General features: G+C 41.8%; 1 protein-coding gene across 1 annotated transcript; it reads right to left on the bottom strand.

Moving 5' to 3' along the window:
* Positions 1-4,477: 4,477 nt before the first annotated feature.
* On the bottom strand, positions 4,478-24,291 carry HRH4 (histamine receptor H4). Its single transcript, XM_036244920.1, has 3 exons — positions 24,075-24,291; positions 11,600-11,763; positions 4,478-5,377 (listed from the first exon to the last, which is right to left on the bottom strand). The coding sequence occupies exons 1-3, from the start codon at positions 24,265-24,267 to the stop codon at positions 4,586-4,588; spliced, it is 1,149 nt and encodes a 382-aa protein (XP_036100813.1). The 5' UTR covers positions 24,268-24,291; the 3' UTR covers positions 4,478-4,585.
* Positions 24,292-24,605: the final 314 nt, after the last annotated feature.

The raw sequence follows: 24,605 nt of genomic DNA, 5'->3' as shown, positions 1-24,605 counted from the left end.
ACGATCTGTTGCCTATTAGCTTCAAGCCTACATTTTTATACACTGCTCTAAGCTGGGGCTGGTAGGCATATATTTCTCAGACTCCCTCGACAACTGGCTTTCAATTAGGTTCCACTAATGGAAGGCACTAGCAAGAGATTGGAAGATGGGAGGCATTGAAAAGAAAACTCACTTAGCACTTCTAGCTTGACTAGGCATCCTTCCAGCATCATTTCCCAGTAATGCTTCTGCCTTGCTGTGCCCCATCTGAAGTACCAACAGCAACTGAGTCTGTCCTGTCTTACCTCCCATGAGGGTCTGAGCACCAGCTGGTCTCAACCCTTTGGTTGCCCAAACCTAACTATTGGGCATAATGCATCAATCAGAGCTCCAAGCATCAGTTCTCCAGGGTCTTCAAGATCCTAGATTTTTTTATTCCCTGATATTTTTCTCTATCCCTGGAGATGGCAGCTGGGCTTTTTTAGGTTATTAATGTCTGGTTATGTCAACAGCCACTTGTTGGTCTTTTAGCTTCCCAGTATCCTGTGTTATCCCATTCCCTGTATTAAATCCCTTTTATTTGAAATTATTAACATGGCTTTCTCAACTCAACCCTGATAACAGTTATTAGACCAAAAAGTTTACTTTGCATGCTAGAATTCTATTTTTCTGAAATAGTAATGTGAAAATACAGTTTCTTCAAATGCCAAGATCCTTAGTACAAAAAAGTAGTCACCAAAAATCCACAAAAGTAACCTCTGAAAAATACTTATAATTGTTTTGTCACTTATACGTAAAGCCCTCATGACTCACAAAAAGCTTAATCCTAAAGAGTCTGTCATAATGGGCATTTATATCCCTAAACCCAACATCTGTCTCTACTCTTCTTGAATCTATTTCTAGACAGGCCAACTGAAGCCAACACTTCAGGTCAACATTCTAAGGAATGTCCTGCAATGTTCCGCCAATTACACCAGTGGGGTTGGGTCTTGATTTTAAATGAGTTAATACGTATTTAAATTTTTTTTTAATATTTATTAAAAATTTAATATTATGTATTGAAGTATTTTAAATCTGTTTAAATTTAAGTATTTTAAAAATTAAAATTGAATAAGTATTTGAGAACCAGCTCTGTTTGGGGAAGGAAATGGCAATTTCTCATTGTAAAATAGCTGTCTTCATTTTATGAAAGGATTCACCTGAAGATGTGAAAAGTTTAGGGAATAGGTTGGATATACAAACGTGTTCCTAAAATATGGCATTACATTTTTTTCCCTCTGGAAACAGCTATACCAAACTAATAATTATGGTTGCTTCTTGGGTATAGGAATTGTTTTATTATTGTCATTTTCTTTGTTTCCTTTATTGATTTTAGAGAGAGAGGAAGTGAGAAGGAGAGAGAGATAGAGACATTGATGAGAGAGAATATCGACTGGCTGCCTCCTGCATGCCCCGACCCTGGGGATTGGGCCCACAACCTGGGCATGTGTCTGGACTGAGAATCGAACCAGCGACCTCTTGGTGCATGGGTTGACACTCAACTACTGAGCCACACCAGCCGGATTATTGTCTTTTTCTTTTAATGATATGCACAGATTACTTTGTTATAATGAAAAACATTTTAAAGTTCCTCCAGTGCAAATTTAAAATACTTGGATTTAAAAACTGGGATTTACACTTTTTTTTTTTTTACTTTTTTTTTTATCCTCACCCGGGGACATTTTTGCATTTATCTTCAGATAGGGAAGGAGAGAGGGAGGAAGGGAGAGAAGCATCAATGTGAGAAAGACACATCGACTGGCTACCACCCACACAACCCCAACAGGGCTGGGGACAAACTGCAACCGAGGTACGTGCCCCCAGTGAGAACCGAACCCAGGTCTCTGGTCTGTGGGCCAATGCTCTAACTGCTGAGCCAAACCAGCTAAGGGCTATATTTTATTTTTAAGGAAAATGCCTAATGCATGCTTTTTTAACAGCTACCTACTGAGCCCCTATGGTGTGCCTAGTATTGTATTAACAGAGCCCAAAATCAAATTCCTTCCTCACAGAGTCTGTCATGTTGGCAAGGTTCACAGACATCTTTGCAGTAGGTAGCTATCACATGATAGACTCTCCATAAACATTTGTGTAATGACTCCATGAACATACTATCAAAAGTGTTTATTGCCCGGGCCAGTGTGATTCAGTGGTTAGAGTGTCAGCCTGCAGAATAAGGGTCACGGGTACGATTCCCAGTCATGGCACATACCTGGGTTGCAGGTTCAGTCCCTAGCCCTGGTCAGCGTGCTTGTGGGAGGCAACCAATTGATGTGTCTCTCTCACATTGATGTCTCTCTCTCTCTCTCTCTCTCTCTCTCTCTCTTTCCCCCTCCCTCCCTCTTCTCCCGCCCCCCTTACTGTTTCCCTAAAAAAAAAAAAAAGTGGAAAAAATATCCTTGGGTGGAGATTTTTTTTAAGTGTTTATTTATTCAAACTCTAATTTCATAGAGGATTAGCCCTATTCTGTACTATTCTGTATATTTATTTTACACGTATTTCAGTATTTCTATGAAACACATCACTCACTTTTCAGCAACTTTGAAATCAGAATGAGATTTACTATCAATGTAATTTTTTAAAATAAGTTTTTATTGATTTCTTAGAGAGAGAGAGAGCAATGGAAACATCGATGTGAGAGAGAAATATCCATCGGCTGCCTCCTGCGTGCCTTCTACTGGGGATCGAGCCTGCAACCCGGGCATGTGCCTTGACGGGAATCGAACCACGACCTCTCAGTTCATGGGATAACGCTCAATCCACTGAGCCACACTGGCCAGACTCAATGTAGTTTTTTAAAGTATTGTTTTAGAGACACTTTGCAGCATTTTCTCTTTTATAGTGGTAAATAAAATAACAGTATGTTTTACATTGATGGCATCTTAATCAAGTAAAGTACAATATATGTTATCTTATCTAATTTTAGAAAATACATATCAATATTTAGACATGATTCCCTGAGGTTCAACTGGTAAAAGTTTTCATATGGACACTCCATTTGATGAACAGTCAAGTCTCCAGTGATCATGTAAATCATATGTAATTCATACTGCTATGGCCGGTTTGGTTCAGCGGTTAGAGCATCGGCCTGCAGACCAAGGGATCGTGTGTTCGATTCCAGTCAAGGGCACATACCTCAGTTGTGATTCGTCCCTGGCCCCAGTTGGGGTCATGTGGGAGGTAACCAGTCTATGTGTCTCTCTCACATCAATGTTTCTCTCTCTCTCTCCCTCTCTCTTTCTCTCTCTCTCTCTTTGTCCTTCCCTCCCTCCCTCCCTTCCACTCTATCTGAAGATATATGGAAAAATATCTTCAGGTGAGGATTAACAAAAAAAAGAAATTCATACCTATTAATTTATAAATGTTAAAACCAACAGCTGACAACTAACAACTTTAAAAAGTTGTGCATTTATGAGGGTTTATTTCTCAAAATTTTTAAGTTACTATTGAATTCTAAATATGTATCTCCTAATGCAAGGAAGAATGTATGTAAAATTTATATGTATTTCTAAACATTTATGTACTTAAAATATTTTTATATTTTAGTGTTTGAAATTAATCAAAGGTTTAAAAACTTTGAGAAATATGAAAATGACTGAACTATATAAGAACTCAGAGATTATAGAGAGAACACTGATAAAACCTTCCAGAAGAGATTAGATTAACTATAGAATCAAAATAAAATGTTATTACTAAGACAGGCAAAGAACACTGAAAAAAACTGATAACATCACCAGAATAATTTTATTCATCAGAATAAAATGTGACTCATCAGGAAGGTATAACCTTTCTTAACCGCATAATGAAGGGAGCACTCAGCGCTGCAATTGAAAGCAGTAGGCACACGAGTTAAAGATAGCAGACAAATACAGAAAGGTATTTTAGTAATAATAATTGACACCCACAAATTCTGTGAATGTTATACCAGGTACATCAGGTTTAATCATATAGTCCTTTCGCCTTCATCTCTCAGTCTTTCTCTTTCTTTCATATTTTCTCAGAGAGGTTTTAGCTGATGTGGGAGTGTGGAGAAGAGATCAGGAAAAAATAGGAAAAACCCCCGCTCCCCCACCCAGTGATCATCACAGACTTGCACACCCAGTAAAGAAGGCCTGATAGCTCCTTTTCCTGTTGTGTATTTTAGAGAATAGTTTTAGAACTTGGCATGTTTTCATCCCTATAAAATGAAAGGGGAAATTTACTTAAGACCGTAGCAAACACTGAACATAGAGAAAAACTATTGACTTTTACCAGCAATGTTTTATCAGCATCTAAAAGACAAGAAAGAGGTGATGACTAAGAAAAATACAGTGCTTTTGTGGCTATGACTTTACAAAAATATTACTGTCAGTTTCTGATTACACTGTTATTATTCAACAGAATAATTTTCCCTTGACTGTTAGTTTCCGTTTTTGGGTTGTTTTTTTTTTAAGTTTTTCAGTATTGCAATTTTATGGACATTTTCGGTAGAGTGGAAAGGACAAGATGAAAGCCGGATAAAATTCATTTAGGTCCGAATCAGACTAAAATTATGTAAGTAGTAAAATTATCTTTAAGACACTGACTGTCAGTGTGGTGATAGGGGTTGCTTTTTTGTACAAAATATTTTCAAGAAAGCCTTCTGAAAACGCTTGTGACACAGTGGATACAACAAAGGATTGAACAAGGAATTACACCACTGAAGCCAAAACATGATATGGTATTCTATTTCCACATGCTGGTTTGGGGTGCGAATGGAAAGAACCAATGTATACAGAGAATAAGGGGCCCAGGTGATGAGAAAAACACCTAAGAGAATGGCCAGTGACTTGGCTAATTTTCTGGCTCTGAGCAGTTCAACATATTCCCTTTGGTGAAGAGCTAGCTTATCCGAGAAGGAGTGGGAACTTGTTTTGGAAGCAGCTATATTGCTCTTCTTCTGGGTCCTTATGGAAGACAAGAGACTGCCTTTTCCCCCCAGTTTCTTGACGTGAGGGGATGCTACTACTTTCTTCGGTTCAACAAGAGATGGTTGTGAAAACAGGCCACCGCTGAACGGGTGTCCAGAGTTGCTGGCAGAGGCAGAAGTGAGTCCAGGGTGGCTTTGCCACCTATTGAAATGACCACGCTTCCACAGGCTCCAGTAAATATAGATGTTGAAATACGCCACTGAGAAGACTGGGACCAGGAATTCCAAGAATAATGTGATGGCAAGGACATACCATCTTAGCATGAGTTCAGGTTCACAGTGGCTTCTGTCTGACTTCCTGAGCTTTGAAGCCATTATCACTGGCCCATGCACTAGGAAGGCGAGCACCCAGGCAGCCAGCATCAGAGCTACGATCTTCCAGGTCTCAGACTGTTGAGCTCTGTACAAGACCTAAAAGAGGCCAAATAAATTATTTTCAGTATTATAAATCACATGTTTATTGCGTAAAGCATACCAGAGGCCCTCAGGAGTTTCAGGATGTGCAAGAGGTGAGGACATCAACCGGACCTGGGTAACATGATGGGGGCCAGGGCAGAGGGTTCGATGGCAGTGGAGCCTGGACCCAGATGCAGACTTTCTTAGTGATTTTCAAGAGGAAGGGTGTAACCCTCAATGTTAAACCTCTTAACACTATAGAACATGTCGAAATCTGGACTATTAAACAACTAAAACTGGGTGCATTTTTTCACACTGTTTCCCAATCTGCCAGCTGGGTCATGACCAGCATTTTTTTTTTTTAATGAAGTAGAATGTTCCATGTCAGTGCACATCACACATTGTATGTTTGATGAAACTTTTGCTTTGGGAATATAGATAAATGTATATAGAGAAAAATGCATGCACTGTCACAGTATAAAATGCATTTCTTGGCTGAATGAAAAAAAGGTGAAGGGATTAAGCAATAAAGCGTGTGTGTGTGTGTGTGTGTGTGTGTACACAACACACAAAGACACCAGTATGGTGATAGCCAGAAGGAAAGAAGAGTGGGGTAGGTGGAGGTGGGCAAAGTGGGGAGAATGGAGATGGAAAGAAACTTTGCTTTGGGTGATGGGCACAAGATGCAGCGTGCCAGTGTTGTTTCCTTGAGTTGTACACTTGAAACCTGTATGGTTTTGTGAACCACTGTCACTCCAATAAGTAAATAAAATGCATTTCTCACTGTAGTCACAGTCAAAAAAGGGTGAAAACAACTGGCTTTCCTGATTCTAATAAAAGAAGAATCTACTCCGCACTTCTTGCTGAATTTTTAAGGTGGGATGAAAAAGAGAAAGAAAAACATCACTTCCAAGAAGATGACACACAAAAAGAAAAGTGTAAACCTGCTGTGGAGAGATGTTACAGTGTGATTGAAAATTACCAAATCATTTCTTTCTGTAAAGGTTTCCACCTGATAAAAACAGTGCCAAAGCCCGGCTAGTGTGGCTCAGTGGATTGAGCGTCGTCCCATGGACTGAGAGGTCCCAGTTCGATTCCTGGTCAGGCCACATGCCCTGGTTGCAGGCTCGATTCCCAGTAGGGGGCGTGCAGGAGGCAGCTGACCAATGTTTCTCTCTCACCCTTCCTCTCTCTCTAAAAAATCAATAAAAACATTTTTTTAAAAACCAGTTGCCAAAGCTATGGTGGCTAGCCATTTTGAGGGACATGGCTATGGTAAGTGCCACTGTCTTCTTTAAGGGTGAAGCATGTTCTAGATCCTCTTATTCACAATGACAGGTTTCCATACGGGAAAATGAGGTTCTCTGAGTAAGGATTGCTCTCGGGTCACAGGAGCCGTGATCTTTGATAGATCCTGAAGTGTTCAAGAACATCTTCTGTAAGAAATCTAAAGATGCCCAAGACAACCACAACTCTACCTAAGGGAGGAAACAGGAACCAAGAATTTTGTAAAGGTACCTGTTTTAGAGTAGTAAGTTTTCTTCTAGCTGAAATGTTCCACATTTCTCTGATTTCCTCACTTGAAGGGAAATGAAATGACAACCTGCCTCCCTTTTCACCAGCTCTCTTCCATTTCTCTGTGAATTTTTAAGTCTCATTCTATCATATTCCATCGTTTCTTATGGAAAGGGTGTAACGTTGCCAAGCACTGTCTTTCTCTGATGGATGGTACATGCTGGGAAGGGCTCAACAATTGACTAGAAGTAAGATAAAACTGGTCTTATATGTTTTTAAAACTGAGTTATTTTTTAAAACTACAGGGAGGTGGTTTGGGGCATGTTCTTTTTCCACTTTACTGGTGTTTCTGAGGCTAAGCTAAAACGCGTCTGGTGCTGACAATCAGCTCCCGTGTATGATAGGCCTTTCTGCCTTCTGCTTCTCACGCCACTGACTAATACATCTCTTGCACTAAATCTAATGATTATGAAGATGGTAACAATACCCAGATGATCATAAACTGCATTTCGTTTTTTAATTGCTCTGTTCAGCCTTTATAATAAGGTGATGCAATATGCTAGAAAGTGATCTCTTTTCCATTATGCATAAGGTCAAATGGGATAATGGACATCTAAGGGAATTGAGAAGACAATGCCAATCTCACAGTATCTGCATAGCATTTTTGAGAGCTAGACAGCTCCAGCATTGCTTGAACCCAGGTTTAGGACCGTTGGAGTGACCTCCCTGAAATCAGTCAGTTGCTCACCTCTCACCCATAACAGAACATGTCCATTTGCAGAATATTGCCTCTTACTCAACAAAAATATTTTTCATGGTCTTGATTTTCCTGTCAAGCTTCTTTTTTCAGCTGCAGGTAAAGAAATACTCTCCTCTTACTATCTGAATTCTGCATACATTTTCATTTCCGTTCCTTCCAGCTGTATTGTTCTTTCGCCCACCTGCTCTTGCTTCAGCCCTGGAAGCTACCCCTCTAGAAAACTTGTCTGCGCCTTCTAATCATGTTCTGCCACCTGCAAGAAGCCTTCCTTTTCCAGCTCATTGTCAGATCCCCGCCTCCTGGCTCAGCACACAGCCCTGCCTTGTCACGCTTCTCCTCACTTTTGTCTCCTGCAAGAGTCAGTCTCCCCATGACCACATCCTACAAGCTCCACTCGGCTTTGACGGAGTCCTTCTGGTTTCACACAGCCTATGTTGGGTCTCAGCCCCACACCAGGCTCCCCAGCCCAGGGTCCCAGTGCCAAAAAGAAAAATCCCCATAACTTTTGACTGTGAAAACCAGTGGGGATTGTGGCTGAGTGAGACAGGGGCTTCTGGAGTCCCAGGCGTTCCTCTTCAAGGCCCCACATGGACTTACTTAAACTCACTCTCTCTGAGCTCCGGCACTGGGGCAGCAGCTCAAAAGTTGCCAGAGACAGATGGAGAGGAACTGAATTATCTGGCATCAGGGCAGGGGCTAGAGGGGCAGCTTTGTCCCAGACAGAAGTGCTGACAGAGGCCATTGTTCCTGTTCTGAGCTCCCCTCACAAAGCCTGCAGGTGGGCACCATAAACAGTCTCCAGCCACCTGGTTCACACTGCTCGCCTCTCCCTGGTGATTCCCTGAAACCCCACCCCAGCCAACTTTCAGGCCCACCCAAGCCCTTTCCAGTGGTTTTTCCATACAAACAGTGTATCTTGGTTCATGCTGCTGACTTTCCTGAAATATCTCAAACAAGCAGCATCTGGTCTTGGTGTGCATTTCTGGGTATTTATCTGAAGAAACCCAAAACACTAAATTAAAAATACATGTACTACATCCATATGTTCATTGCAGCATTATTTATAATAGCCAAGATATGGAAGCAACCTAAGTGTGCGCCAAGAATGAATGGAAAAGAAGTGATGCATATATACAATGGATATGTTTCAGCCACAAAAAGGAATGAAGTCTTGCCATCTGCAACGACATGGGTGGATCTAGAGGGTATTGTGCTAAGTGAGATAAATCAGACAGAGAAGACAAATGCCAGCTGAGTTCACTTATATGTCAAATCTAAAACCAAAATAAATGAACAAGCAGAACAGAAACAGACTCATAGATACAGAGAACATTTTGACAGTTGCCAGAGGGGGTTGGAGGTGATGGATGAAAAGGGTGATGGGATTAAGTACAAATGGGTAGTTACAGAATAGTCATGGCGATGTAAAGTACAGCTTAGGAAATATAAACAATAATATTGTAATAACTATGTATGGCATCAAATGGGTACTACATTTATCGGGGTGATCACTTCGTATGTTATATAAATGTCTAATCACACGATGGTACACCTGAAATGAATATATTTGATGTCAACTGTAATCAAAAAATAAAAATTACTTTAAAAAAAGAGACCAGAAAACAAACCCACCCATTTCCCCTCTGGACATCACCCATCGTCTCTCTAAACTCTAAGCATTTTTTTCTAACTGGACAAGCTGTCTTTTACTTTCCAACAAACCTGAGGTAGCCCCAAGAATTTGAACATTCAATGAAGCAAGTCCTAGGAACATCCAGTGAAGATTAAAAAGAAATATTAACCCAGAAAGAAAGAAAATTAGAAAAGGCTTTTTGAAACTTCTTTCCAAACATTTTGACATGACTAAAGTAAGAAATACATTTTATATTAAAACCAACTACACAGACAAAAATATTCATAAAATAATACCCTTATAATTTGCAAGGTACTCTGATATTCTATACTCTAATTTTTTTTATTCTACTTTATTCTGCTCCTTTCCATATTTTTCAAATAAAAAAAAGCTACTGGTCACCACCCACTGAACTGGTTGGTTTTATGACTCAATAATGGGTCAAGACTTACCATTTGAAAAACATGAGATTATAGACATCTGAATTGCTCGTCCAAACTGCTCTGTACTTCCATAGTTTGTCCAGTACAAACTGCAGTGGACTTTGGTGCCAAGTGTCTGGCTGTCCAACTATGCCATCTACCTCTTCTTCCTGGCCATATGGCAGTTCAGCTAGAAGCTACATTTCTGAATGGAAATGATTATGTTATTCTGCACCACTTGGTTAAAAGAAAATTCCATGCCCTAGACTACTGCTCTTTGCCCTTCCTTTCTAGAACCTGCAGTCACAACAACCTGACTTTGACCACTGAGGAGGATCATGAGCTACAGCAGTGTTCAGCAAACTACTGTCCATGGGACAAATGTTGCCACCACTTGTCTGGATCAACAGTTTCACTGGAATCCCCCCCCCCCCAACACACACACACACACACACTGCCTTTTTTTTTTACATGTAACTATGGCATTTTTGTGCTACAAGAGCAGATTTGAACAGTTGCAGCAGTGACCATAGGTCTCTTTCTAGTAAAAGTTTGATGATTCCTGCCCTAGAGGATGCAGAGTCTCCCAGCTAGCCTGGGTCTCTGGATAAGTTCCTGCAGCAGAGACTCCCACCTTCCCTGGACTGTACTGGAGAGAAAAATACCCTATCTCGTTTGAACCTCAGATTCTGGAGTCTCCGTTACAGCAGTTTACCCTTGCCTTATCCAATATATCCTCTCATTCCTGCTGCCACCAAACTGCACAGCCCTCTCAGTGCCTCCAGCACTACACTGAGTCCACTGAACCGAATCTGTCTCCACATTGGACTATTATGCATCTCAAAAATAGAGACTCTGCTTCATTTCATTTTTTAAAATATATTTTATTGATTTTTTTTTCTTTTTTTTTTTTTAGAGAGAGAGAAGGGAGAGAAAGATAGAAACGTTGATGTGAGAAACATCAATTGGCTGCCTCTTGCACGCCCCCTACTGGGGATCGAGGCCAAAATCTGGACATGTGCCCTGACCAGGAATCAAGCGGGGACCTCTCAGTCCATGGGATGATGCTCAATCCACTGAGCCACACAGACCAGGCTGCTGATTCATTTCTTCATCCCAGCACTTAGCAAAATCCCTGGCACACAGTAGTCTCCCAAAGATTTGGTCCCTGGGACTAAGGAGTGAAGAAAGTTTCCCATCCAGGTTTCAAAGATTTCAGATCACTGCCTCATTATTCTATGGCCCCCTTTACTCCTTCAATGCATCAAGGACAAGTTCTTCCCTTTGTTCTATTGCCGAAATTGTTTTTAGCTTGCTTAAGACTTATCGCTAACTTGTTTATGAGACCATTCTAAATCTTGGGTAAGTTCAGGCTTTCTTGGCGTGTATCCTAAACTGGCATTGAGTATTGACCTTGCTGGTCGGTCCCACTTTATAAACTGTACCTTCCTTGTATACTGTCTTTTCCTTTTGCCATTCAAAATCGGTTTTCTCGTGACATTTATAAGTCTGGGAGTTTTTCTACTTGCCCACCAAGTTCTACCCTGAGGAAAATATTCAGGTCTCAAGTTGTCTAAGGAGTGGAACTGATAAACCTATTGTGAACCTCATGTATATCCAATTCACTATGGACTCAGTACCACTTCTGACAAATTGCCTTGGATTCTCTTTGATGCTTTTCCATTTTAGTAGCACGAAGGGCATTGACTTAATCAAATAACATGCAGAATATGTTCACTACAGGCCAGTGAGAAGTTAGTGCCAGATAACAAAAGAATAATCAAGTTCCTCTAAGGTTTGTTAATTAAACAACAACAAAAAATTAGACCTAAAAATTTTTTGCTTGGGGACCCAAAATTTACAAGTACCTACTCTTCTAAGGAAGATCAATTAATGGTTTGACTCACAGCATTCGAGACTGACTGGTATCGATCATAGCTGATGAGTACGATGTTATACACAGATGCTGTACACAAAAGATAGTCAGTAATGTGCCAAAAAGCACAGACTGGATCTTTAGGCATCCAATCGAACAGACGCTGAGGGATGTACAAAGGAATGGAGATCGCACCTATACAGGGAAAAAATAAGGGTAAAAAAATAGCACATATCAATGAAAACAAAGAGGCATAGTACATATATGACTGTACTATGATGACATATATGAATTGACCAAAAATGGCTTGATTATAGTTTATAAATTTATAGTATTTCATCAACAAACTCAGGAAGGATGTTGTACACATTCTTTAAATACCATTTTTATAATAGTTGTCATAGCCTCATACCTTCAATGGCTCCTCATTACTTTCCAAATTTAGTTCAGGTCCTGATCTGTATTTCCAGCCACATACAGCATGAATCATCTTTATGTTCATAATCCAACCCAAACAGGATGGGCCACTCATCCGCAAACATCTCACATTTCACATCTCTTTGCTTTTGCCAACAGCACCCTTTCTTCCTAGAATGTCCTTCTCTCTCTCTCTCTCTCTCTCTCTCTCTCTCTCTCTCTCTCTCTAGATAGAGTGGAAGGAAGAGAGAAATATCAATGTGAGAGATACACATCGGTTGGTTGCCTCCACCGGGCCTGGGGATTGAACTTGTGACCCTTCTGTCTGTAGCTGACATTCTAATCACTGAGCCAAACTGGCCAGGGTATGGCCTCCTCTCTTCTACTGAGAAGTCTATTTACTTCCTTTTTCTTCTTCACACAGTTAAGAAATGACTTTCCTTATCATTTTTCTTGGAACTTCCTTGGCAGAAGTGATTTCTGCGTCACCTGTGGTTTCCTAGCATGTTACTTGTCCTTTCCTCCTTTGTATACAAAAACATTCTACTTTACATTGTCATCATTTTTTTTTAATCCTCACATGAGGACATTTTTCCATTTTTTTATTCAGATAGAGCAGTAGGGAGAGAGAGAAAGAGAGAGAGAGAGAAACATCAACATGAAAGGGACACATCGAGTGGCTGCCACCCGCATGACCCAACCAGGGCCGGGAACAAACTGCAACCGAAGTACATGCCCTTAGCAGGAACCGAACCCGGGTCTCTCTGGACCGCAGGCCGACTCTCTAACCGCTGAACCAAACCAGCCAGGGCACATTGTCATCATTTTTTAATTTGTTTCTCCTGAGGATTGGGACCATGTTGTAAGTCAATCTTTGCATTTTTCACAACATGTAGAATTGATCAAAATGGCTTACATGTTTACCATAAATAAATTAATAACAGCTAATATGTATTGTGCAATTACCATATGCCAGACATTGTGCTGTGTACTTTACATATATCATCTCATTTAACCTTCATTGGAACTTTGTGACATAGGGACCATGCTAAATTAACAAATAAAGAACCTGAAGCTCAAAAATGAGACAGAATTAGCCCAAGGTTCACTTAGCTAGTAAGTGAAAGATGGATTTGAAACTGTGGTAGGCAGTTGAACAGATGTGAGCAGAGCTAAGACGAGGGGCCAGGTTCAGAAGGTCACCAGGGGTGCCTAGCATAGAACTGCTGTAGAGTAGGACCTCGTCCCCAGGGTGACCTTCCTTCCCCTAGCATATTGTTGGTCACGTGGTTTGGACCCCCTGACCATTCCTCCCTAGAGATAACATCGAGGCCTCGGTTGTATTTCAGCTCCAGGCCCAGAAAGGCAGCAAAACCAGACAAGAATAATGACCCCTGCCCCGGTGCTGACCAATCAATCAGTGGAGCCCCTGGCCCTGAAAGGACATACCTGGAAAGCTGATGAATATTCTATTAAGATCATTCCCTGCAACTTCCCCTAAAATGTCCACCCTTATATCCCTTAGGATGGAGGACCCAGCATGCTCTCCCTCCTGGGAGCATGCCTGTGCCTTGCCCCTCCCTCTCCCTCTCCTCATCCCCCAGGCATATCACCTTGACCTTCCTCACTTCAAAGCTCCAAGGGTCGTTCCTTTACCGCTATAACTTGTTTCCTAAGCCTACTTCTTCTACAAATTACTTCTTCTACCTCTGTGATTTTCCAAGTAAATGTCCTCTATAGTTTAAGTCTGAGCTCAAAATTCTTTCCTAGACAGAACTCAAGTACCGAGGTTGCTGAACCCAGGTCCCTACCATTCTAACACTTGGAGCTGTTCCCACCCACCTGCAACAAAACTGGGCAATGTGACTTCAGAACCCCTGATGTAACCACTACCCTTCACTGAATGAGCACACACACAAGTGATGCCTCTCAGCACAAACCTGCTTCACTATAAATAATGACTAAACTGGGCTCCTTCTCCTTTTACTTTTTTATTTTTATTTTTTATTTTTATTTTTTTATCTTTATTGTTGAATGTATTACAGATGTTCCTCATTTTTCCCCCACTGACCACCTCCTCCCCACTCCCATCCCCCTCCTGCCTTTTCCCACACTGTCTGTGTCCTTTGGTTATGCATATATGCATATAAGTTCTTTGGTTTCTTTATTTCCACCCTCCAATCCCCCTACTCTTTGAGGTTTGTCAGTCTAACAACCAATTTGTACTTCTTAATCCCTTCACCTTTTCACCCATTCCCCCAAACCCCCTCCCATCTGGCAAATAATAAAATGTTCTCCGTATCTATGAGAATGTTTCTATTCTGCTTGTTCATTTTGTTTGTAGATTCAATTGTCGATAGATATATATTCATTGTCATTTTGTTTGTTCATATTTTTTATCTTTTTCTTCAAGAAGACCCTTCAACATTTCATGTAATAATGGTTTGGTGGTGAACTCCTTTAGCCTTTTCTTGTCTGGGAAACTCTTTATATGGCCATCGATTCTAAATGACAGCTTTGCAGGATGGAGTAATCTTGGTTGTAGGTTCTTGCTTTTCATCACTCTGAATATTTCTTGCCACTGCCTTCTGGCCTACAAAGTTTCTTTTGAAAAATCAGCTGACAGTCTTATGGGAATTCCCTTGTAGGTTACTAACTGCTTTTCTCTTGCTACTTGTAAGATTCTCTCTTTGTCTTGAACCTTTTGCATTTTGATGATGATGTGTCTTGGTGTGAGCCTCTTGGATTTCATCTTGTTTTGGACTCTCTGTGCTTCCTGAACTTGTATGTCTGTTTCCTTCACCAAGTTAGGGAATTTTTCTGCCATTATTGTTTCAAATAGGTTTTCGATTTCTTGTTCTCTCTCTTCTCCTTCTGGCATCCCCATGGTGCAAATGTTGGCACACTTGAAGTTATCCCAGAGGCACCTTACACTATCCTCATTTTGGAGGATTCTTTTTTCTTTCTGCTGTTCTGATTGGGTGTTTTTTGCTTCCTTATATTCCAAATTGATGGTTTGCTTCTTGGCTTTACCTACTCTACTATTGAATCTGTGTCAATTATTCTTTATTTCAGTTAGTGCCTCCTTCATTTCTGACTGGTCCGATTTTATGCTCTTGCGGCCCTCACTAAGTTCGCTGAGTTTCTCACTAAGTCCATCGAGCATCCTTATAAACAGTGTTTTGAACTCAGCATCTGTTAGGTTGCTTATCTCCATTTCACTTAGTTCTTTTCCTGGAGTTTTGTTCTGTTCTTTCATTTGGGACCTATTTCTTTGTCTCTTCATTTTGGCCACCTCCCTGTGTTTGTTTCTGTGTATTACTTAACGAGAGATATGCTCGCTGAGACCAGATACTGCTCGTTTGAAAGAATTTAGGAAAAACCTGAAGCAGGATCCAAGACAGGCCAATCCTATAGTTAACCAACTGGCAACAGCTTGGGTGGGCCTGAAAGCTGGGTGGGGCGGGGCCTCAGGGAATCACCACGGTGGGGCAACCAGTGTGAGCCAGGTTGCTGGAGTCCCAGATATGACAGCTGTCTGCCACCCCAGGGAAGGTCTCACCAAAGTAACAAAGGCCTCTGACAGCACATCTGTCCAAGAGAAAGCCCCCTCTCCAGCCCTCGCTCCAGTGCCAAACAGCTCAGTTTTTCCCTGTATGACTCTGGTGCCACTTGAGCTGCCTCCCCTCCAAGCTTAGCGGGAATGAGTCCACTAAGTCCGTGCCCGGTCCCTTTAAGAGGAGCTGCCTGGGACTCCAGCCACCTCAGCCTCCCTGAGCCTCAGTTCCCACTGCTTTTCCAGACAGAAGTTATGGGGATTCTCTTCCTGGCACTGGAACCCTGAGCAGGACACCTGGTGTGGGACGGGGACCCCTCAGTCCTCAGGGAGGACCTTCCCAGCCGAGGTGTCCTCCTGATTTTTATCTGCCACACATGGGTGTGGGACCAGCCTGTAGTGCCTCCGCCCCTCCTACCAGTCTGGATGTGGCTGCTGCTTTAATTCCGTAGTTGTAGGACTTCCATCCAGCTTGATTTTAGGCGGTTCTGAATGATGGTTGTTCTGTAGTTTAGTTGTAACTTTGATGTGGTTGTGGGAGGATGCGATACCGCATTTACCTACACCGCCATCTTGACCGGTAGTCCTCACAAATTTTCCTTTTTAAAGTACTTTGAAGAAAAGATAAAACATGGCCTTGGAAGTTTTGGTTCTTTTTCCAAATTCATGATACAGGTTGGTTGGGTGGCATCAACTGCAGGTGGCGCTGCCTGAGGTGGGCGGGCTGTGGCCAGGACTCTCTACCTGAACATGCCCACGTTTAGATTCTGAGATGGGAAGTGGAGAGTGAATAGGTCACGGCAGCCTTTTTGTTTTTTAAAGAGGAATTGTCATTTTTTAAATATCAGAACCAAGTTAGCCTATTATAAAGAACGAGCCCTGGCCGGTTTGGCTCAGCGGTTTGAGCGTCAGCCTGGGGTCCAGAGAGACCCGGGTTCGGTTCCCGCTAAGGGCATGTACCTCGGTTGCAGTTTGTCCCTGGCCCTGGTTGGTCGTGCGGGTGGCAGCCACTCGATGTGTCCCTTTCATGTTGATGTTTCTCTCTCTCTCTCTCTCTCTCTCTCTCTCTCTCTCTCTCTCTCCCTCCCTCTCTCTCCCTCCCTCCCACTCTATCTGAACAAAAAATATGGGAAAATGTTCTCTAGTGAGGTTAAAAAAAAAGAGAGAGAGAGAACAATAGTAAAGGAAGACTTCCGGTCAAGATGGCGGCGTAGGTAACCATGCTATTGCGTCCTCCCACAACCACATCAAAGTTACAACTAAACTACAGAAAAACCATCATTCAAAACCACCTGAAATCAAGCTAAATGGAAGTCCTACAACTACGAAATTAAAGCAGTCGCCACAACAAGACTGGTAGGAGGGGCGGAGGCGGACAGGCTGGTCCCACACCCACATGTGGCAGATAAAAATTAGAACAATACTTCAGCTGGGAAGGTCCTCCCTGAGGACTGAGGGGTCCCTGTCCCACACCAGGTGCCCAGCTCAGGGTCCCAGTGCCAGGAAAAGAAGTCCCCATAACTTCTGGCTGGAAAAACCAGCAGGAACTGAGGCTGAAGGAGTCTGAGGTGGCTGGAGCCCCAGGCAGCTCCTCTTAAACAGTCAACGCACAGATTTACTTGGACTCACAACTTCCAGGCTCCAGCATGGTGGAGGCAGCCAGAAACATATGGGGAAGAACTGAGTTGTTTGGCATTGGAGTGAAGCCTAGAGAGGGGGCTTTCTCCTGGACAGACATGCTGTCAGAGGCCCTTGTTCCTTTGGTGAGCCCTTCCCTGGGATGGCAGACAGCCACCATATCTGGGACTCCAGCAACCTGGTTCACACTGGTTGCCCTGCCCTGGTGATTCCCTGGGGCTCCACCCCACCCAACTTTCAGGCCCACCCACGCTGTTGCCAGTTGGTTAACTATAGGATTGTCCTGTTTCAGGTTTCCTAAATTCTTTCAAACAAGCAGCATCTGGTCTCAGCTGGCCCCATACCTCTCGTTAAGTAATACACAGAAACAAACACAAGGAGGCAGCCAAAATGAGGAGGCAAAGAAACAGGTCCCAAATGAAAGAACAGAACAAAACCCCAAGAAAAGAACTAAGGGAAATGGAGATAAGCAACCTAACAGATGCTGAGTTCAAAACACTGCTTATAAGGATGCTCATTGAACTTAATGAGAACCTCAGCAAACTTAGTGAGGGCCTCAAGAGCATAAAAAAGGACCAGTGAGAAGTGAAGGATGCACAGTCAGAAATGAAGGAGGCACTAACTGAGATAAAGAATCATTGACACAGATTCAATAGTAGAGTAGGTAAAGCCAAGAAGCAAACCATCAATTTGGAATATAAGGAAGCAAAAAACACCCAATCAGAACAGCAGAAAGAAAAAAGAATCCCAAAAAATGAGGATAGAGTAAGGAGCCTCTGGAACAACTTCAAGGGTACCAACATTCACATCATGGGGGTGCCAAAAGGAGAAGAGAACAAAGAAATCTAAAACCTATTTGAAACAATAATGACAGAAAACTTCCCTAACTTGGTGAAGAAAACAAACATACAAGTTCAGGAAGCACAGAGAATCCCAAACAAGATGAATCCAAAGAGGCCCACACCAAGACACATCATCATCAAAATGCAAAAGGTTCAAGACAAAGAGAGAATCTTCAAGCAGCAAGAAAAAAGCAGTTAGTTACCTACAAGAAAGTTCGATAAGACTGTCAGCTGATTTCTCAAAAGAAACTTTGCAGGCCAGAAGACAGTGGTAAAGGAGTTCACCACCAAATCATTATTGCATGAAATGTTGAAGGTCTTCTTGAAGAAAAAGATAAAAAGATAAAAAATATGAACAATCAAAATGGCAATGAATACATATCTATCGAAAATTGAATCTACAAACAGAATAAACAGGCAGAACAGAAGCATTCTCATAGATACGGAGAACATTTTATTGGTTGCCAGATGGGAGGGGGTTTGGGAGAATGGGTGAAGGGATTAAGAAGTACAAATTGGTTGTTAGACTGACAAACCTCAAAGGGAAGCGGGGGTGGAGGGTGGGAACCAAAGAACTTATATACCTACATGCATAACTAATGGACATAGACAACAGTGTGGGAAAAGGCAGGAGGGGGGTGGGAGTGTGGAGGAGGGGATCAATGGGGGAAAAATGAGGAACATCTGTAATAAGTCAACAATAAAGATAAATTTAAAAAAGAAAAAAGAAAACAAAAAAACTATAGTAAAGGTAAAAGAATGGAAAAGGGAAGCGAAACATGAAGGAAACCCTGAATTCTTCCCCAAAACAGAGGCCATTGTAACAGTGAAATGCTCAGTCTCTCTGACTTCACATTGTCCAAACTTATATTGTTCCCATGACCTTCGAGCTAGTAGTTCCTGCTTTAATCATGAGAAAAATTCTGCTTGGAGCTTGAGTTTTTACTAACCTAGACCCTCCCATTTCCCCGTCCCTTGACATAAAAGAAGCCTGAACTCTATTTTCTAAAGATAGACTTGAAAAACTCCTAGGGCTCCCATTTTCTCAACCGGCACCCTCTTGGTCAATAAACATTTCCTCACTCCAAACTCTGATGCTTTGAGCTTCGGCCTTTTGACACATCAGTCACACAGGCTTCGGACCAGTAACACCACGAGGACATAATGGTGTTTCAGAACCAATGAAAGGAAATGCAGAACGTAGTATTCTGTACCTAGGTTACATACAATTGTGAGAAACTAGACACCACGGAGATGAAGAGTTGTGCAGTCAGTTCTTATATGTAGTTCAAATTGCCTGCTTGCTTATGTTTTAATTATATTTTTATGATAACTAAACTTCCTTATGGTGCCTTCCATCTCAAAAGTGTGTGTGTGTGTGTGTGTGTGTGTGTGTGTGTGTACGTACACACATGCCTATGGTATAAATTAGGTCACCAGGTTCACCTGAGATATATCAAAGTATCTTCAAAAAAAACATTTATTATATTTCAGCCCAGAGTTATAGCTTTCAATCTTCCCCAAATAAGCATATTTCATGCACATACTCATCTCTTCCATAGAGTGAGAAAAAACAGTGCAGTTCTTTTATAAGCACTATGAAACCAAAACATTTATGTAACTTTCTTTATTGCAATATTTACTTTATTGCAATGATCTGGAATGGACCCTGCAATATTTCAGAGATATTGTGTTAAATAAGTGATCTCTGGAGGAAGCTGGCTGGGTTAGGGTATATGTGAAGGATGAGGCCAATAGATTAATAGAGACTCTGCTGGACTGCTCGTTAAGAGCAAAGCCAGCCCTGGCCGGTTTGGCTCAGCGGTTGGAGTATTGGCCTGTGGACCAGAGAGTCCAGGGTTTGGTTCCCGCTAGGGGCACCTACCAAAAAAAAAAGAATAGAGACCTTATCCTAAATAAATATTATACAGAACTTATATGCATGTATGTATGAACAATGGACATGGACAACAAAGCTGGGGACAGGGCGGGGAGGGAGAAGAGGGGGAAATCAGTGGGGTAAAAAGGAGAAACATCTGTAACAAAAATAATTAATTAATTAATGGGGAAAAAAAAGAGCAAAGCCAAAATTTTTCCCACCCACCTGCTGATAAAGGGGAACCACCAGGACTGGTGTATAACTGCATCTGCAGGGATATCTCTATTTTTTTTTTTAGTTTATCTTTATTGTTGAAAGTATTACAGATGTGCCCTAGCCGGTTTGGCTCAGCGGTTAAAGCGTCGGCCTGCAGTCCTGAGAGACCCAGGTTCGGTTCCCGTTAAGGGCACGTACCTCGGTTGCAGTTTGTCCCCGGCCCTGGTTGGGTCATGCGGGTGGCAGCCACTCGATGTGTCACTTTCACATTGATGTTTCTCTCTCTCTCTCTCTCTCTTCCTCTCTCTCCCTCCCACTCTATCTGAACAAAAAATGAAAAAATATCCTCGGCTGAGGATAAAAAAATAAATAAAAATAAAGTATTACAGATGTCCCCCATTTTTTCCCCATTGATCTTCTCCTTCCCACACCTTCCTCACTTCTGCCTTTCCCACACTAGTGTCTGTGTCCATTGGTTATGCATATATTTAAATAAGTTCTTCAGTTTATCGATTCCCACCCCCCCCCTTCCCTTTGAGTTTCGTCAGTGTAGCAACTAATTTCTACTTCTTAATCCCTTCACCTTTTTCACCCATCCCCCCAAACCCTCTCCCATCTGGCAACCAACAAAAAATTCTTTATATCTACGAGTTTGTTTCTGTTCTGTTTGTTCCTTTGATTTGTAGATTCAATGGTCAATAGATATGTATTTTTTGCCATTTTATTGTTCATATTTTTTATCTTCTTCTTCAAGAAGACCCTTCAACATTTCATATAATACTGGTTTGGTGGTGATGAACTCCTTTAGCTTTTTCTTGTCTGGGGAACTCTTCCTTGTATGTCTCTGGTGACTTTCAAACTGCCTCCCCAACGCTGGACCCTGGAGAGTTTGAGTCCGAGTAAGTCCATGCTCAGGCCCTTTAAGAGGAGCTGCCTGGGGCTCCAGCCGCCTCAGTCTCCCTCAGCCTCAGTTCCCACTGGTTTTTAAAGCCAGAAGTTATGGGGCTTCTCTTCCTGGCACTGGAACCCTGAGCAAGGTGCCTGGTGTGGGACAGGGACCCCTCAGTCCTCAGGGAGGACCTCCCCAGCAGAGCTATCCTCCAGATTTTTATCTGCCACAGGCGGGTGGGGTCCAGCCCGTCCACCTCCACTCCTCCTACCAGTCTCCATGTGGCTTCTTCTTTCATCTTGCAGTTGTAGGACTTCCCTTCAGCTCGATGTCAGGCGGTTCTGAAGGATGTTTGTTCTGTAGCTTAGTTGTAATTTTGATGTGGTTGTGGGAGGAGGCGAGTACCGAGTTTATCTGCACTGCCATAGTGACCAGAAGTCGGCCGGGACCTTTCTCAATCAAAGATAAACCACACCTTTATGTTGTGGTGCTCAAGCCACAATGGTGGGGCGGCCGTGACGCTGACCTTGTGCCACAGACAGAGGCATTCCACTGCTATCTGGAACCATCCCTGAGCACATCTGTCAGCCTCAGGCTCTCAGTGAGTATAGATTACCCCATCCCTCCCAACCACCAGGTATTCAGGGCCTCCCTCCTTTTCAGTTAGTCAAAATACATGATCAACTTTAAGTCTCAGTATCATCTAAAAGTTCTACAGCTCGCCCTGGCCGGTTTGGTTAGAGCGTCGGCCTGCGGTCCTGAGAGACCCGGGTTCGGTTCCCGCTAAGGGCACGTACCTCGGTTGCAGTTTGTCCCCTGCCCTGGTTGGGTCGTGTGGGTGGCGACCACTTGACGTGTCTCTTTCACGTCGATGTTTCTCTCTCTCTCCCTCCCACTCTATCTGAACAAAAAATAGAAAAAATGTCCTCGGGTGAGGATAAAATAAATAAATAAATAAAAAATAAAAAATAAAAGTTCTACAGCTCTGTGAAGAAAGAGAAGAGGGCTACATATATTTACAGCAGAGTAGTCCTTATATTTACAGAAAGATAATTTTTACATAAATACACAAACTTATATGTGGTTTATGTGAGCATGGAGAATGGTAAGAAAGCATTTGCATCAAGTTCTTAACATTGGTGACCTGGAGGGGCAAAACTGAGAGAAATGGCGAAATTGTTGCATTCTTTTAATACTCCTATATTGGTTAGCCGCCTTTATCTGTGACCCTGTCATTTCTATATCATGACTCCTAAATCAATCTCTCCAGCTAGAAATTTCCTCCAGGAGTTTTATCAATGCCACACCAGAAGTAGAAGATGCCCTCCCAAATGCTCCTCCTTTCTATTGAGTTTCATACTTCTCAGTCCCCAGAACTCAATCTCTGACTCATCTTTCTCTTTCTCCTGACTGAACCCACTCTTGCAGCTCTGCACCCCAAACCTCTTTTCCACCCTCACCCCAGCTGAGCCTCACCTACCACAAGACTTCTACCTAGATTGCTGTAGGGTCATCTCTGAAACAAAGCTGCCCCCTGCTCCAGCTTCTTCACCTACTACATCTCTTCTGATGTCTCTAAGGTAAAGCTTCGATCCATCCATTCACTTGCTTGCTTTAAATTTTTTTAATTCCACATTGCCTGCTGAATAAACTCCGATGCAGAATCATACTAGTATTCAAGAGCCTTCATTATACAGATTCTGACCACTCTGACTTCAGCCCCACTATGCCCACACAGCCATTGCTCACAGCCAGCCTGGAAGCCGGGAGCTCACACTTGGAAAGATACACACTGGCCTGGCCAGTGTGGCTCAGTGGATTGAGCATCCTCCCATGGACTGAGAGGTCCTGGTTCAATTCCCGGTCAGGGCACATGCCTGGGTTGCGGGCTGGATCCCCAGTGGGGGGCCTGCAGGAGGCAGCTGATGGATGTTTCTCTCTCACCTCAATGTTTCTATCTCTCTAAAAATCAATAAAAACATATTTTAAAAAAGGAAAGATACACACTGTGTTCCAGGCAATAAACTAAGTATTCTATGAGTATTGCTTTATTTTAATATAAATGCAAGCATTTATGTAGCTATAGGCAATGGCAGATTAAATTATGCTAAAAGCTCCTGTAAAACAATACCGTCAGCTGACACTTCTGCACATTTACTTATAAGCTTCCTGATGAGTGTCAGGAAGTAAAAAAAACACCAAATACATGTTTTCCAAAAAAGATTAATTTAATTTCTATGACCCCTTATAATACTGTGATACCATATCACATACAAGGTAGTTTAGTGTTGGGTATATTTTATATTATTTTATACCATATCATAAAATAATATTATTAGCCATACAATTTAATTGACCTGAATATCCCATTCGCTGATTGTGCTAGTTACCAGCATATACATTATTTCTTACTACTCCAACACCGTGCCACTAAGGAAATTATACTTACTTAAAGAGGAATACTTATATCCCTGGCTGGTTTGGCTCAGCAGTTAGAACATCGGCCTGCGGACCAAAGAGTTGTGGGTTCGATTCCAGTCAAGTGCACGTAACTAGGTTGCGGTTCGCCCCCCGCCTTGGTCGGGGTTGTGTGGGAGGCAACCAGTTGATGTATCTCTCACGTTGATGTTTCTTTCTCCCTCTCTCTGTCTCTCTCTGCCTTCCTCCCTCCCCCCACTCTATCTGAAGATAAATAGAAAAATATCCTTGAGTAAGGATTAAAAAAATAAAAAAGAGAAATACTTATAAACCTAAACATACAAGGAAAATAGCTTCAAAACCAAATAACTTTTAGATTAAACAATTTTGGGTATATTCTTAAATTATTTTTATACTATAAAAAGAAAATAAACTGTTTTCAGATGAAAATTTTCTCTACAAATTACATATATATAGTAGTCCCCTACATCACCATATGTATAGACGCCCCTGAACTTTAATTCTTAAACTTTTTGTTTGTAATCATTCCCAATTTCATACAATTCCCTGAAATAACAAAAGCTTATTTTAAGGTTTTAGAAATAAATTATAATTGGAAAAGATTATCTTAGATAAAGAGATGTAACTTACCAACAAAGAAGTCAGAAATGGCCAAGTTAAGAAAAAAATAAGTACTTCGATGTCTAAGTTTTTTGTCCACCACAAAAGCTAAAATGACGATGGCATTTCCTAGCATTATAGCAAAAGCTAGAAAGCCCATTAAAAATGCTAAAGCAATGGTGGTGCTTAATGGGGCTGTATTTGTGCTATTAGTCCCTGACATCACATCAACTGAGGAAGCTCGATATAGCCAGGCAACTCTGACAAGTGTATGTTTGTGAAACTAATATATATAGTCTTCTACTCATAATGTGGTTTTCAAGATTTAAAAACTGATAGCAGTACTTCCTGATTCTTGCAAAGGAAATCTGTCATAACAGTTTCCCTTTTGACACTGAAAATAATTACTTCCAAAATACAGTAACACTTTTATCTTAAACATTTTAACGTGATTCATCCATCTCCCATTACTAGAGAGCAATTTTATATATCTGATACATTATATAGGTAATAAATTAGGTCCAAATGCGATTCATTTTTAAAACTGACATAAATCCCATT

Source organism: Molossus molossus, unplaced genomic scaffold (genome assembly GCF_014108415.1).
Source record: "Molossus molossus isolate mMolMol1 unplaced genomic scaffold, mMolMol1.p scaffold_m16_p_6, whole genome shotgun sequence".
NCBI lineage: Eukaryota > Metazoa > Chordata > Mammalia > Chiroptera > Molossidae > Molossus > Molossus molossus.
The sequence above is the reverse complement of the archived record's forward strand: the minus strand, read 5'-3'. Positions and strand labels throughout refer to the sequence as shown.